The sequence below is a fragment of the Peromyscus californicus genome, unplaced genomic scaffold (assembly GCF_007827085.1).
Source record: "Peromyscus californicus insignis strain IS unplaced genomic scaffold, ASM782708v3 Scaffold_7__1_contigs__length_154581171, whole genome shotgun sequence".
In the NCBI taxonomy this organism is placed as follows: domain Eukaryota; kingdom Metazoa; phylum Chordata; class Mammalia; order Rodentia; family Cricetidae; genus Peromyscus; species Peromyscus californicus.
Window position 1 is genome coordinate 106,733,623 of NW_026294595.1, and position 16,773 is coordinate 106,750,395.

Here is a 16,773-nt window from a genome sequence, read left to right on the forward strand (position 1 = left end):
TGGGAAAATGCCTACATATTGAGCTAGAAAAATCTTCCTCTTCGGCAATTTCTTGCTACTAAAGTTCCAGCGATGGCTTTCTCGCTCCGTTAGGTAACCTTTCATTCTCTCGCCTTCCCCATTATGTAACGGGAGCACTGGGTTCTGGACCAGTCTTCCATTAAAGATGATTTTTATAGTCGATGACCGACGTCAGGGAGTGATGACACCTGGAGGTGGTTTAAACAGATACAAATCTTTAAGCCAGTCCGGAGCGGTGACTCATTTCCCGGGGGGAGAAGCGGCGCTGCCATTGGTGAGCAGGCACGCCCCGCCCCCTCCGGCCCCGCCCCGCCCCGCTCCCCTCCTGACTCCCTGCCCCGCCCCGCTCCCCCGCGGCCTCGGAGCAGCAGACCCGGTCCGCACGGCGCGTCGGTGGCAGGTAAGCGGCTTCTGAAGCCTGGCCTAGGAAAGGAGTGCTGGAGCCAGGCCTCGGCGAGCCCTCGGCCTTCCCGGAGCCAAGCCCGGCTTGCTCCGGCAATCGGGGCTCTGAAGCCGCGGGGCTGAGGCTGAGCCTGGCTGGGAGGTGACCGTGCGCCCGCTGCTGCGCGTCCCCTGGAGGGACCGAACCCCAGGAGAGGCCCGGAGCCAGCCCTTCCTCCCCAGCCCGGTTCACTGCCCAGCATCGCTCGGGAATGGGGGTTGGGGGGTGGGGTGACATCTTTTGACTGTCGTTTGCTGTTTTCTTCTCTCTTTGTAATAGCTACAGCGAACATAATTTTACACCACCGTGGTCTCGTCAGTCCTTAGCATCTCTCAGTCCCATACCCAACGCCGTGCCGTCTGCCCTGCCGGGCGATTTCACTGTGGCGATTTCACTGTCCTACCTCGGCGTTTTCATGGCTGTCTTATTTTCTTGTACTTTGAATATTGTGGTTTAATAGCAGTTGCCCATGTGCCGAATTCCGCATTTCATTAAGAGAAACTCCTGGTAGTGTGGAATTAAAGACGTGTGCAAATCTAATTACATAACAAACAGCCAGAATTTTGAATTAAAATATCAGACATCTGGAAAAATTAGCTATTCAGTGAACTACTTTCCCTACACACACACACACCTGAGAGCTTCAGCGAGGGGAAGGAAGCAGAAAGCTAAGAGGTGATTTGTGTTTTATTTGTATCTGGCACAAGTTTTCCATGTTATTTATAACAGGGACTAAATGATGAGTCATTTTTCTGAATAAGATGCAGAACAAGATGCAAATTAAAGCAAGTTTGTTTGTTGTGTTTACATCTATTAAATAGACAAGAACAATGTCAACAGCAACCCTGAGAGGTTGTCGCCTGAAACTACCATTCAGGTTTGGGGAGAGGTGGCCCTACTTTAGGGCTAGAAAGATGGTATTACAATCAACTTTATGTCGTGACATTTCCTGAGGTTCCTTTTTTTTTTTTTTTTTTTGGTCTTTCTCTGTGTAGTTTTGGTGCCTGTCCTGGATCTCGCTCTGTAGACCAGGCTGGTCCAACTCACAGAGCTTCGCCTGGCTCTGCTTCCCAAGTGCTGGGATTAAAGGCGTGTGCCACCACTGCTCAGCCCTGAGGTTCCTTTTGTTCATCTTTTTTTTTTTTAGACTTAAGTATTTATTTTATGTGTATGGGTGTTTTGTATCCACATATGCATGTATGTGCCTGTGCTGTGGAGGTCTGAAGAGGGTGTTGGATGCCCTGAAACTGGAGTTATGGATGGTCATGAGCCCAGTACCACGTGGGAACTTGGAACCAAATCCAGGTCCTCTGGAAGAGCAACCAGTGCTCTGAACTGCTGAGCTAGCTCTGCAGCCTCTTTGGTTCATTTTTAGGAGAAAATGCAACCTGTGTCTGGCATTTATTGCAAAGATGAATGGTCTGTGTAAAACTTGATGTTGAATGTGTGCTATTCTGTTTCCCATTCACACTTAACAGGATATTGTAAGTCAGTAGGGGCTTTTTTGTTTGGTTCATTGGTTAGTTTGGAGTGTTTTCGTCTTTCTGAGTTCATAACAGTTCATAACCGGCTCTCAATATGTAGCCCTGGCTGGCCTGGAATTTGCTATGTGGACCAGGCAGGCCTCAAATTTGTGGCACTCCTCCCTGGTGCTTCCCAGAATGCTGGGTTACAGGCATGAGCCCTGCAGTGGAACAATCTGGTGAGGTATTATTAGTTGTCAGCTGTGACCCAGAAACCCTTCTGGCAACTTACCTGTGATAGGACAAAGGGCTGTGGGAGCCATATGCCAAGCAGTGACTTAAAATTAGAACCAACTGAGAACCAATCTAAATGTTTAACAGCTGAGCCGCTAAGAAAACTATGTGGCAGGTTCGTGAAAGGAACCTTGGGGATCCTGAACACTCTTCATTTGGGATCCATGTGTCACTGGGGAAAACTGAGAGTCAGAGTATAGGTTAGGAGACCTAGCCTCTCCTGGACTCATGCCCTATCCCTGTGAAAACCCAGAAGAGCAGGAATGAAAGGGCTCAGAAAGTGCCTCTGATCTTAACTGTAGGTTTGTGGAGGTACTGTTTCCTCTGCTTGTTAAGTAAGCATGGAGGGGTGGGTGGGGGAGACAGTTCACAGACTTCTTTTCTTGAAATGCTAGGGATTGAATACAGGGATAGTTTTTTAGTTTCTAAAATGACATAAACCATGCCATGTTTACTTTTGGAATGTATTTGAGCCGAGCTGAGCTTATATTTCCATTTTCAAATACTGCCCCATTTTATGTGACTGTATTTATTAGTGGTTTGGTAATTTGTATATTAGACTTGATTGTCTTTGGGTTCGTAGATTTATTTATCAATTCTAATTTTCCTTTTGTGTGTGTTTTGAAGGACTCCTGAATATATTTCAAAACCGAACAGTTTCAACTGAGCTGAAATACTCTGCCTTCCTGGTGGTACCGGTCCAGGTTAGGAGAACCGCACCATATTGTAAGTGCTCTGTGAATCTTTGTGGTCTCGGGGAGGTCTTGAGCATCACCAGCTGTCTGGGGTGTGGGGACCAGAGAAGACTAAGCACCAGGCTTGTTCCAGAGGCTACCTAGTAATGTGGGACTTACTCCTCGATGTGCACTGATCTCTTGTAAAGTCAGCTTGATTCCAGAGGATAAAGGCCATAGCTTTCTCTGGGACTGTGCTGGGCTAGGGAACTGCAAGCATTTAAAAAATAATAACAGATAGACATTTCTGTGCCAGATCTCAACCGAGTAAGAAAGATAGAGTGAAGTTTTTTCTTTTCTTTTTTCTTTTTCTTTTTTTCTTTTCTTTTCTTTTCTTTTTTTTTTTTGCAGTAGGATGGGTTGCTTGTTTTGTTTTGGTTTTAATTTAGGTTTTTCCTTTTGTTTGTTCTTGGTTTGTTGTTGTTGTTGTTTTTGTGGTTTGGTTTTGCTTGTTTTGAGGCAGGGTTTCATATGCGTGGGCTAACCTGGAACTCCCTTGCGCTCCTGTTAGAAGTTCAGAGCCAACCACTAGCCACCACACCCAGCTGGAGTTTCTGAATGATGGTTTTACTTTCCCATTCCCTCCTCTCAAGGCATCTGTGAGCTACTGCATAATAAACACTTTAAAAATGCATCCTATCTAATGCAGAGATGGCTACAGTGTTACACAATAACACATAAGTGGATAGTGTGTGCACTCACTCTTAGGCCCAGGAAAACTTCTGTCCCGATGTGTTAAGCTAATCCTTTTAGTTGGAGGATATTCTGCTCATTGCTACCTCTGTATCGTGTGGTTGCTTCAAGGGAGCCGCACCCTCTTAACAGAAGGCAGAATAAATGTAAATGTGGGATTCCATAGCTTAGCAAGGGAAGGAGGGCAGGTGGGTGGCGGCCTTCATGGTAGGCTTTTCCAACCTCTCAGATCCCATCATTCAGCACTTCCAGACTGTCCTGGGAGGATTTCTGATGTTTTTTTCAAAAGTTCTTCTAGTAGTTCTGATGATGAGCAAGCTTAGAGACCCTTTACCCTTGATCCAGAGATGGGCCTTAAGATACCAGTTCAGACCACTAAAGTGTTTTCTGTCATCTTACATAGCTTGATCCAGTTCCTTTAATGACGAGAAATGAATTAATTCTACTGAGCACAAGAGAGACAGGAAATTTCTCCCTGGGATGGAGGAGGAGTTGAGCACTGGTGTGTGTATGTGTGTGCATATTGTGTCTGTGTGTATGTATTTGTATGTGTGTCTGTCTTTATGTGTGTCTTTTTGTGTATGTCTCTGTGTGTGTGTATATGTGTATGTGCATATTGTGTCTGTCTGTCTGTATGTATGTATGTGTATGTCTCTGTGTATACATTTGTGTGTGTGTGTGTGTGTATGTGTGTTATCCTCTCTGCTTCATCGTTTAGCTGATTAAACTTCAGGTTGTATGTGTTCTGAATCTCGGCGCACTGCTTTAGTGGACTGCAGAAACTGGTCAGTAATGTGGATCCCAGCAGCAGCATCTTACACCCTTGGGACCAGTTCTTAGCAGCTCTGCCCCTCGATGCCATATGTAGCGTGAATAGAATAACTGGGAGAGTTGTGGACGTCTGTGCTGTCTCTCTCCTTCTGTAGCTGGACGTGTTGCTCTTACGATGTCTATGCAGTTTTGCATTCTAAGACATGGCTGGCCAGTGTGCTCTGAATTCTCCTCCCAACGATCATTTCTTCATTTTTTAGGGCTTTTTATTTTATTTTTTTTCAGTGCTGGGGACCATATTCAGAGTCTTACATGTACCAGGCAAGTGCTCCAGCCTTGAGCTACATCCTCCATCCAATCCTTTTTAGACAGGCAGGCAGAGAAGACTGGACCTGTCCAGCCTGGCCTCTGACTCCTTGTGAGCAAGGCTCGTCTTGAGTTCCTGACCCCTCTGCCTCCACCTTGCAGCCGCTGGGATTATGTTCGTGGGGCATCATACCCTGCATCCTTTTTATGTGTCACGGCATCATGCTTCTTAAAATCCTCTGAATTTAGATAAGAATGATGACTCTGAGTTATTTGAATGTAATTGGAATCTCTTTTATATTGATTTCTAAATTCCATTAATACATGTCTTTTTGCTTTTTCTACTCTTTTTTTTTTAATATCTCAGCAAAATTGTAAAGCTTTTCTCAGTAAGTCTGCTGTTTATTTTGAGGATGAATCCTAGATAATTTTGAGTTCTTAATGTCATTGTGAATGGAATATATACCCTACTGTTGTCTTTTTTAAAATAATTTATTTAAATTTATTTTACGTGCATTTATTATGAAGGTGTCATATCCCTTGGAACTGGAGTTACAGACAGTTGTGAGCTGTCATGCTGGGAATTGAACCTGGGTCCTCTGAAAGAGGAGCTAGTGCTCTTAACCACTGAGCCATCTCTCCAGCCCCTGCCCCACTATGTCTTTAGATGCGGCAGATTTCAAAACTGCCATTCTAGTGAGCCCACTTATCCTCCCCCCTACCCAGCCCCTGGCCAAAGGCCTTTCTAGGTGATTTTCCATAGTTTTCACAGAGAAAATCACAACTCTGTAAGGTCCCAGAACAGTCTAAGAACGGCATAGATGGTGTTTTCATCACTCACATTAGTGAAAATTCTTCCTTGTACTAGGATTACAGGCATATGCCACCACACCTAGCTCTACTGTTTAAAATGCATATACTAGTTACTCAATAAAGATTCGTTGAATAGATTCATTGTGGTCATTTATATATTAATGGAAAGGTACCTATTTCACAAAGATTTCTAATTCATAAAATAAATATAGTATAGTTACTGTCCCTCTAAACCAGTGGTTCTCAACCTGTAGGTCACAACTCATTTGAAGGTCAAATGGCCCCTTCACAGGGGTCACCTAAGACCATTCTGTACATCGGATATTTACATGATGATTCATAATACTAGCAAAGATAGAGTTCTAAAGTAGCAATGAAAATAATTTTATGGTTGAGGCTCTCTATGACATGAGGTATTAAAGGGTCACAGCCTTAGAAAGGTTGAGAACCACTGATCTAAAGCTTTCTCTTTGTGAGACTATTTTCCCTTCCTCGTGTCCAGCCTACAGCCGCCATGTTTAGGGGTGGTTTTATTTATTTATTTATTTATTTATTTATTTATTTTTGATGCACAGCTGCACAATCTTCTAACCCAGCACCAGGAGGCAGAGACAAATGACTCTCAAGAGCTCACAGGCCAGCCAGCTTAGCTGAGTCCGTGAGCTTCCAGTGCAGCGAGAGCCCTCCCCCGTCAGAAAAATAATAATAATAATAATAATACGAAAAACAATGAAGGAAGACACCCTGCAGCCATTTCAGTCTTCTGCATCACCTGCACACACATGCATGCACACATGCATATACCATGTGCATACCAATAAGGGCGGTAGTAGGGCATACAGAAGCTTTTTAATTGACATAGTTATTGTACGTAGAATTGAGTTATATAAGGACATTTTCATACAAATAAATAATATAAACCATGCCCCCTACCTTCCCCTTTTTCTTCCTCCTTCCTCTCATTAGTCCCCTAGATAGGTTCACTCATCCTTTCATGTCGGACAGACAGACAGACATTGTTTTATGTATCTATGTCAAATCTAGGGCTTCTATGTGAGAGAAAACATGCAACATTTGTCTGACTTAATTCACTTAAAATAATAATCCCTGGTTGCATCCATTGTCCTCCAAATGGCATGATTTTGCTTTTCATTATGCTGAATGAAGTCCCATTTTCTTTATCCCATTTCTCTGACAACCAGTGATGGTGAACATTTTTTCAGATGTCTGTTGACCATTTGTATTTTGGAATACTAATCACTTCAATGGCCTGTTTATTGTTCCACTTTTTTTTTTTTTTGTTTTTTTTTTGTTTTTTTTTGTTGGTTTTTCGAGACAGGGTTTCTCTGTGTAGCTTTGCGCCTTTCCTGGAACTCACTTGGTAGTCCAGGCTGGCCTTGAACTCACAGAGATCCGCCTGGCTCTGCCTCCCGAGTGCTGGGATTAAAGGCGTGCGCCACCACCGCCCGGCTTATTGTTCCACTTTTTAGAGCTGGGTCTCACTCCATCGGACTGGCTGAAACTCAGCAGTGTTATCTAGGTTCCTGAGAGCTGGATTCCGGCGGTGTGCTCTCTGCCTCACTCACGTTTAGGTCTTTGGTCCTATCTAGAGTCTACTTTTGCACATGGGATTAAGGATCTGTCGGGGACTATGGGGGTCCAGCCCCTCGATAGTCCCCTCCCAGGGTCCGGAAAGAATCTACAACCAGCTGATAATTAATCTTTGATGAAAAGAAATGAATCTATGTACACGAAACTCCTTAGTTCATACACTTTATTATTCTGTGATAGTTCTCTCTCTACGCAGCTTCTATTCTGCTCTCATGTCTAGCTCCTTTCTTGCCTGATTTCTCTATATTTATCTACTGTCCCCTCTAGGTTCTATCTTAATTCCTTCATCTAGTTCTGTCCCTTCTAGGTTCTCATCCATCTAGTTCTTTCCCCTATCAGCTCCTCTCCCGTCTCCTCTCTCGTCTGGCTCTTCCTCGTCTTGTTCTTCCCCATCTGGCTCTTCCTCATCTTCCATCTCGTTCCTCTAGTCCTCTCTTCTAGCCCTTCAATCTAGTTCTTCCCCATCTCAGTTTGTTCCTCTCAAGTTCTTACCCGTCTAGTTCTTCCATTCTCTTTTCTCTTCTCCGTCCTGTGCCCTGGAAGTCCCGGTATATAAAGGGAGGGTCCGAGCTAAATTGTGTAAAGCTATTACTTAACGTCCACCTCTCCTAGGTGATGTCTCCTTGTGGAATTTACCATAAGTCAGGAGACTTGCATGTGGGCTGCTATCATTGTTAGTCCTCGGAAGTTGGGCGCCCACCTGGGTGGTGTTTCCTGTAGTCCTTGAAAGTGGCTAGGGGAGATATCTGATTCCAGAGAAAGCCTTTCCTGAGGCTGTTCTCCAAATACCTGGAATGTGTATGTCCAGAGGGTGATCAGTCCACACTGTTAGTCCTTCTTAGGGAAAAGTCAATTGGGAAAACTATGAAGGCACACATGATTTTCATAACAGAAGACAGATGATATATAACAAGCCAAGTAACACCAAAAACTCCTTGGGTTTTGGCTTCCTCTGGAGGAATTCCCTGATCCCTCCAGGTAGTGACTTTGCCGTAACCAGTTGAGTTCTTATGATATATTCCTGCGGCCTGCAGCAGTGATCCATTTTTATTTTTCTTCTGTTTCTCAGAAGCGTCTTATTGGTTTGTGGTATCAAGTCCTTGTTACAGAATGTATGCATTCATCCATATTTGAACTTTAGACTGTTGGTCTGTTTTTGAATTTTAATGGCTTTATGGTATTTTTTAGTGGCTTTATGGTATGATTTAAGTCTGATGTGCCACGTTCTCCCCTCAGTTCTTCTTTTAAGGTTGGCTTTGTGATTAATAGACACATCTTTTTTTCCATGTGAGTTTATTAAGCTCTTCAGAAAAATCAACCTGGAATTAAAGTTTAGAATTTTCTGCCAAAAAACAAACAAACAAACAAAAAACCCTCTTTAGTTTTATCATTTCTAGATGTTTTATAGTTTGCTTGCTATATGGATATCTTTTTTTTCTAGTTAATTCTGTCTGTTATAGAAATTATGTTTGTTTCTGTATACTCACTGTGGTGATTTGAATGAAATGTTCCCATAAGTCTTAGGCGTTTGAGTGTCTGGTCCCAAGTTGGTGGCTATTTGGGAAGGATTAGGAAGTGTGGCCTTGCTGGAGAAAATATGTCACTGCTGTGTGATTTCAAAAGACTCCTGCCATTTCAAATTCTCTCCTCCCCGCTTCTTCACACACACACACACACACACACACACACACACACACACACACACACACACCCCGCTTGGGGATCAAGATGTGAGCACTCAGCTGCTGCTGTAGTGCCTTCCTGCCTTGTGCCACGCTCCCCACCCTGCCCCCGTTATAGTGATAGACTCCTACCCATTAGAAATTAACACCAAATAAACCCTTCCTTCTTTCTGTTCATCCTGTAACCTGCAACCTTGCTAAATATTTGTTTGTTTGGGCTTGGTTTGGTTTGGTTTCTGAGACAGGGTTTCTCTGTGTAGCCCTGGCTGTCCTGGAATTCAGTTTGTAGACCAGGCTGGCCTTGAACTCAGAGATCCTTCTGCCTCTGCCTCCCGAGTGCTGTAACTAAAGGCGTGCAACACCCTAGCCTCATCTACTTCTGTATTTTCTGTTGTGATCTGGTTAATTGCAAATGATGTCAGTTTGCCCTTTCCTCGTGATTCCTGCTATTTCTTCCTCTTTACACAGGACATTGGCAGCACCTTGAGAACAATGGAAGTTTGTTTTTTGTTTCTTTTTTCTTTCTTCCTTCCCCCGCCCCCTTTTTTAAATCTGCTTCTGATCTTGAATGTTTTCAAAGATCATTATGGTTCCTGGTTTTATTGTAATGTTTATCAAGTTAAGGAAACTCCTATTGCTATTGTTCTGGGAGTGTTCTTCTTAGTGAAAAGTAGATTATGACCTTTATTGAGTACTTACTAAAATATCTCAGATGACATTACAACCAGCCATGGACCCAGAAACCTAATCTCTATTCCCAGCAACTTAATGAACCAACAATCTTTTATAGTGCTGGAGCTGGAAGCTAGGCAAATGCTCTGCCACTCGCAGCAGCCACAGCCCAGGAACTGCTCACTTGGGTGGCCCTATTTGAATGAGGGCTTAGAATCAATAGCTCAGATCGCCTAGGCCTTGTGTAAGGTTTGAGTCCCTCTTTAGAAATCATTCTGTAAACGAATTTCATGATTTTAAATGTTGCTTTTCTTGTTCTCAGTTGATTTTGAAATGATCCTGTCTTGATATGTTTTATAATTCTCCATCATTATCCAGTATCAGTTTCAGTACTGGCGAGCCCTGTGTGCCCGTGGCTGTGATGGCGTCATGTTAGGTGTCTAGGGGACAGCTTCCAGGCTGATGTCCCGGGTTGGTAGTGGTTCCTTATCCCTGGACACTTGGAGCTCTTGACTCCCAAGTTGTTGGACAATAGTGTAGCCAAAAACAACCCTTTTTTCCACCTCCCCCCAGGTTGGATGCGCATTCCATGTTCTGCCCATGTGGCTGCCTAGTCCAGAAGCGGGGGTCCCACATGGTTCCTTCAGTTATATCTGCCACTGCACTCCGCCCAGAGGCTGCCCACTGACTCGCATGGCTCTCCTTCCACCTCAGCTCCCTTACTGCAGTGGCCTAAGACTTAGAACCCAAACTCTTCAGTGGCTCATGATGCCTCCAGACCCAGGTCAGGCCTTTCACAGGCCTTATCGTTAGGGCTGCCATAGAACCAGCATCCAGATAAGAGGGGGAGGCTGCAAGGACACTGCCTGTTGTTGTCTTTGTGGAGCAGCTAGTCTCCAGACTAAAGGAGACGTAGTAATGTTAGACCAAGAATGGCGGGTGTAATCTGTCCCAGAGGTCTGCTCCTTTTGCGTGGAAGGCCTGTTACCTGACCCCCGCCTGTCTTTCCACTGTACACTACAGCTCCAGGCTCAGGTGTCCTCAGATCTGCCAGTGTCCCTTTAACCCCACCCCCTCCTCTCTAACCGCTGTCCCCCTTCTCCACCCCCTTCTGCATCCGTCCCCCCCCCTTGTGTCCTTATCACTGTGTGGTGTCATTTCCCACATCTGTGTCTCTCCACATCACAGAACTGTAACTTTCCTTTGCAGTGCTGTGGACAGATACCAGGGCATGTTTAGGCCAATGCCCTTCCACTGAGCCACACCCCAGCTGGCTCCCACACAGCCTTAAAGAAGTGTCGGCGGGCAGGATTCCCAGCAGCCTCCTCTGGCTCCCACCCTTCTGTATCATAGAATACTGTATCTTCAGCCAGCCCGAGCCTGCCGCAGTGGCTGGCCCAGGAAACAAATGTTTGGTTAGTTCAGGGCAGTTGTTAGCTGGCCCTTGGAGGAAAGCCATCCATTGCAAATACTTATTCCTAGCTGCTTGTTAGTTCCGTTTCAGTAAAGATGTCTTTGTAGCCATCCCTTCAGCATTTTCTCTGCATGTTTATGGATCAGGCACTGTGTCTGGGGACATTGCTGTAAACAGACCCAAGACTCTACCCTGGAGGAACCTGCCCCTGGTGGAGAAAATGGACAATAGGTCCACAATAACTAGTATGTCAAGTGTATTATTTACTCTGGAAAGCAATGAAGCAGGAGAAGTAGACAGGAGAAGGGGTGCTATACCACATGGTATGAAGAGCCTCTCCCCCACCATTTGAGAGCCACGTGAGTAGTTGGGGGAGGAGCTACCTGGGCCAAGGAAGCAGCAAGTGCAAAGGCCCAGAGGTAGGACCCACTTTTGGGGTTTATGGGGAATGTTTGCTTCCTATCAAAGGTAGCGAGCCAAGATTCCATAAGTCACCCTGCACACCTTGTAAAACATCTTTACGGATCTTTTCATCTCCCCCACCCAGTGAAGCCTTTGTTTACACAAAGCCCCCTACAAATGCCACATTCCCAGACCTTGATGGCCTCTGACAGCCAGCCCTTTCTCCCTTTCTCCCTTTCTTTCATTTCCTTTGTGCTGATTCTTTTAAAACTAGCCCATCTGAGAAGACTGTGAGGTAGGACCCCAGCCAATGAGGAAAAGACACAATCACCACCTGCCTTAGAATAAAAACCAAGCCCAACTTCTGGCTGCCATGTGCTTGCTGTGGCTCCATTTTGGTTCTGGCATACCCTTTTTTCAAAAAGAAGTTGCTTTGTGCATATGTTTCTTTGTGTAACTCTGAGGGTATTCTTTGTTTCTAACAGGTTTGAGTAGGCTGGGGGCGGGGGGGGGGGGGGGGGGGCGGGGAGCCAAGTCCCATGTTTCCCAGCCAACGTGGCCAGGACTTTGTATTTTAAACTGGATATAGAAGAGTGCCTCTTGGGGAACCAGTACAATGTGGCCACATATTAAAAGGAAAACACAGGATAGGAGCTGGGGCAGGGCAGGGTCGGGGGACAGACAAGATTCTAGCTGGACAGCTATGGAAGGACTCCCACGAGCAGTGATGGAGGCGTCAGCTAAGATAGTAGCGTTGAAACATGTGGGAAGCTAAAGGGCTTAGGATTCAGTGTAAAGACAGAACTGAGAAGAGTTGCTAATAGAATTTTATGTGTGCTGTGACAAAGAGGAAATTCAAGAACTTATGGCTAGGCTTGGCTCAGCAGCACAAATGAAGTGCTGTACATAAAAACCCTTTAGACTGAGAGGTTGGTTGGTTGGTTGATGAATGATTGATTGGGGTTCTGGGGATTGAACCCAGGCCTCGAACATGCTAAGCAAGTTCTCTATCACTGAGCTCCTTCCCCTACCGTTATACTGAACTTTCAATCATGCTGTCTCAGCCATGTGCTGGGATTATAAGGCTTATCACCAAGTCCAGGATAGACTGAGGCCTAAAATGAGGGGACAGTTAGGTTCCCTGAAACATGAGCAGCATAAGGCCAACGACTGGGCCGTGAGAAAATGGGACAGACCAGGGAGCAACTGAAAGACAGGGACTGGAGGTGTGGGAGTATGTCCTGCCCTCTGACCTTCACTAGAAGAAACTTCCAAAAATCCCAATTGGTGTGGCCTCAGCCCTTAAATCTGACTTGTATTTTCTAAATGTATTTTGCTTTACTTATTATCCCATTTCAATAATTTTACTAGAAATATGAGCAGAATATTAGCTCATTCGTTTACTGGCTTTTCTCCTATACATTATGCAATTTAATTGAAAACTAATTTTCTTTCTTTTTTTTTTAAATATTTATTTATCATGTATACAGTGTTCTGCCCACATGTGTCCCTGCAGGCCAGAAGAGGGCACCAGATCTCATTACAGATGGTTGTGAGCTGCCATGTGGTTGCTGGGAATTGAACTCAGGACCTCTGGAAGAACAGTCAGTGCTCTTAACCACTGAGCCATCTCTCCAGCCCCGAAAACTAATTTTCTAATTTTTTTCAGTGTAACAGGAATGTCAGTGTTGGAAGCAGGACTCAGCAGAGTGTGACTGTGCATGGCCTTTTACGTTTTATGGCTTACTGGCATTTCAGGCGTGTGGTTTGGCCTAGGATGTGGCAATGCAGTTTGGTAATCTCTTGTTCTTCGGCCCCTGTTCTTGAATCCCACCATTGCACTTGGGAACTCGGCTCGATGTTTTCCCACTCTCGGCAGCCCAGCCCATCTGTCTCTCTTGTCTGTGGAGAGAATGAGGAATTCTCAAGCCAGCCTGCTAACTCCTAGGTATTTCCTGTCTCTAATAAACTTGGGTTGAGAATTCCTTAGAGGAGATTCTTGGCTTCAGTATGCTCAGAGGATGTTAATTCCTTCACTCGACAGCTGTCTGTTATGGCCCGCTCTGTGCCAAATGCTGCTGTAGCCCAGAGAAAATGACAACAGACAAGAGACTCTGGGTTTGGTTTTTGAGACGTGGGCTACAAGGCCAGACTTGTCTAGGACTCACAGTCCTCCTGTTTCAGCCTCTTCCTCCCAACTGCTGGGGTCATAGGCACACAGCACCACGCCCCATGCCCCGCACCTGGCTTTTGAGAGACTGATTCCTAACCTCCACAGCTGCAGGGGGACACGGAGTCAGCCATCTTCAGTGTCTTTGCTCCTGCTATAGCCACTCAATCTTCCTGACTGGACCCTGACTCAGGGTTACTCGGGACGGGTGTACTCACAGGTTACTTTTGAATTCTGGGGAATGAGGTCTCCGTATGTGGATAGAGATTGTCCTTGGTGTAGAGGTACGCACACACCCACAGGACCCAAGGTCCGTTATAGCTGCCTTCTGAGTACAGATGCCAGGCTCCCCACAAGATCATACCCGGTTCTAAATTCCACTGACCTAAAGAAGCTCAAAGCCAGGGCATACTCACCATTCAGTGCTTTCCCCCCAGACCAGATCTAGTTTACCAACTGGGGGGTAATTCTTGTTTCCAGGGAATAGAGACATCTGTCCTACAAGAATGTGTATGAGTTGTATATCTTTGATTTACGGTCATTTTTCTCCTAAATGCTGTCAAGGAAACGCCCCCCCCCCAGGGGGAGGGGGCGGCGGCGGATGATGCCATGACTACCACTCATTTGTTCTGTAACAGATGTCAAGTAGCTTCAGCCTGAGTGCTGGACAATGATGCCTTGTTCTTCATTTTGCAGATCAGCCATCATGGCGAACCTTGGCTACTGGCTGCTCGCACTCTTTGTGGCTACGTGGACTGATGTTGGCCTCTGCAAGAAGCGGCCAAAGCCTGGAGGCTGGAACACCGGTGGAAGCCGATACCCTGGGCAGGGCAGCCCTGGGGGCAACCGTTACCCACCTCAAGGTGGCGGCACCTGGGGGCAGCCCCATGGTGGTGGCTGGGGGCAGCCCCATGGTGGTGGCTGGGGACAGCCTCATGGTGGTGGCTGGGGTCAGCCCCATGGTGGTGGCTGGGGTCAAGGAGGCGGCACCCACAATCAGTGGAACAAGCCCAGCAAGCCAAAAACCAACATGAAGCATGTGGCAGGCGCTGCTGCGGCTGGGGCAGTGGTGGGGGGCCTTGGTGGCTACATGCTGGGGAGCGCCATGAGCAGGCCCATGCTCCATTTTGGCAATGACTGGGAGGACCGCTACTACCGTGAAAACATGTACCGTTACCCTAACCAAGTGTACTATCGGCCCGTGGATCAGTACAACAATCAGAACAACTTCGTGCACGATTGCGTCAACATCACAATCAAGCAGCATACAGTCACCACCACCACCAAGGGGGAGAACTTCACGGAGACCGACGTCAAGATGATGGAGCGCGTGGTGGAGCAGATGTGTGTCACCCAGTATCAGAAGGAGTCCCAGGCCTACTATGACGGCAGGAGGTCCAGCGCGGTGCTGTTCTCCTCCCCGCCTGTGATCCTCCTCCTCTCCTTCCTCATCTTCCTGATAGTGGGATGAGGGGGGCTTTCCCACTCCTCGTCCTTTCTCGTTCTTGTGGTCTAGGCTGGGGGAGGGGTTACCCACCTGTAGCTCTTCTTATTGAGGTGGTGTCTCATTCTTGCTTCTCTCTTTGTCCCCCATAGGCTAATGCCCTTGGCACTGATGGGCCCTGGGAAATGTACAGTAGTGCTATTCACTCCAGAGTCTTTTGACTGAGTCCATTATGGGCCAGTGCTAATACCAGGCCAATAAGAATATAACAGCAAATAATCGCTGGCTAGTCAGGGCTTTATCTTGGTCTAGTGAGTAAATACTGATGTGACCCTCTGACTTCTACCCAGAGTACACAGTGACAGACACACATAACTGTTAAAATAGGCAAAGGGTTCTACAACCAAAGAAGTCATTGTTTGGGCATGGTGCCCTAAGAAACATCCTCCCATTTGGGATATGTAAAGCATCCATATGTGGCATTCTTTCTTTACTAACATAAACTCTACCTGATTAAAGCAGCAGAAAAAAAAAATTACCCTACTAACCTTGAAAGCAAACCTTTGTTCATTTCCTAGGAACTAGAATGACTTTTTAACCTTGCTTGGATTGAACCAGGAGAGTTTGACTCTGAGGAGATCCCACACTGTGAAAGCGTGGTCCTCCTGTGAAGGGAGAGAGGGTTAGGACGCAAAGTCAAGACACAGCATTTCTTCATTTCTGTCTCATAATTGTCAAAAGCCAGAATTAGGTCATCCCCTTTGTTTCTATACTTGTATTTGAATCGGACAACAAAGAAACAATCTAAACATTCTCTTAGGTTGCAGATGAGAGAAATAGGCGCCATTCAAAGTGGAAAGAGAAATTCTGTTAGCGTTGTTTAAGTAAAGCAAACTTCGTTCCTTAAATTACTCCATATTTCCCTGCGCAGACGTACACCACTCTGTAATAGCATCGGCCTGCACTGCAGGAGTTCTGTGTAGAATATATGAAGTATAACTACAAGCTTAGGCCTTCTGTTCTGATGCATCCGAAGTATGTAACGCACAGACCCTTTCGTCCGGTACTAAATGCTTACTGTGTGGCCCTTAGGCTCAACATGCACTCAGTTCCGTCTATGAATCCAAAGTGGACCCCTCGCTGGTCTTTGAAATCTGCATGGACTTCACATTTTCTATATTTGTAACTTTGCATGTACTTGTTTTGTCATATAAAAAGTTTATAAATGTTTGCTATCCAACTGACATTAAATAGGAGCTATGATGAGCGCCCTGCAGGGTTCGTCTCTGTTCTGTGCTTCTGGTCCTGGGCTTGTTGCTAGGGTGGCTTGGGGCTCATCCAAGGCAGGGGATGGCTAATTTCACATACTTGCCCCTGATGGCCTCGGTTCTTACCTCTGGTCACAGACTAGTTTATTTCCACTGCCTTTTTATTTTTCCCTTAAGTGACTCAATGGACTCAACCCTGCAAACCACAAAGGCGCTCCTGAGGGGGGGTTTGAGGGATGGGGAGTTGGAGGTAAGGCTCATGCTGTAAAGGAGGTTTTCTTCTTGCCTGCCCGCTCACCTGCCTTCCCTCCTTCCTTCCTTCCTTCCCTCCTTCCTCCCTCTCTCCCTCCCTCCATCCTGTGTGTCAGTGTTCTGCCTGCATGGATGTCTCTGTACACATGCACTGCCCTCAAGTCAGAAGAGGGGCCAGATCCCCTGAAACCGAAGTTACAAATGTTTGTAAGCCACTATGTGGGCTCTGGGACTTAAACCCAGGTCCTCTGCAAGAACAGCCAGGGGTCTTAACCACTGAGCCACTGCTCCAGCCCCAGTGGAAGTGTTTTTCTGTCCTGA

The 16,773-nt window shown here is 46.0% G+C and overlaps 1 protein-coding gene across 1 annotated transcript; it reads left to right on the forward strand.

Annotated features, from left to right (window-relative positions):
* The first annotated feature begins 287 nt into the window (after nucleotides 1–287).
* Prnp (prion protein) lies at nucleotides 288–16,208 on the forward strand. Its single transcript, XM_052724368.1, has 3 exons — nucleotides 288–421; nucleotides 2,848–2,946; nucleotides 14,185–16,208. Exon 3 carries the CDS (start codon nucleotides 14,195–14,197, stop codon nucleotides 14,957–14,959), a length of 765 nt encoding a protein of 254 aa, XP_052580328.1. The 5' UTR covers nucleotides 288–421; nucleotides 2,848–2,946; nucleotides 14,185–14,194; the 3' UTR covers nucleotides 14,960–16,208.
* The last annotated feature ends 565 nt before the right edge of the window (nucleotides 16,209–16,773 follow it).

Bases quoted from the DNA above. Each gene is read 5' to 3' on its own strand.
- Prnp (XM_052724368.1), top strand. From the start codon at position 14,195: ATGGCGAACCTTGGCTACTGGCTGCTCGCACTCTTTGTGGCTACGTGG.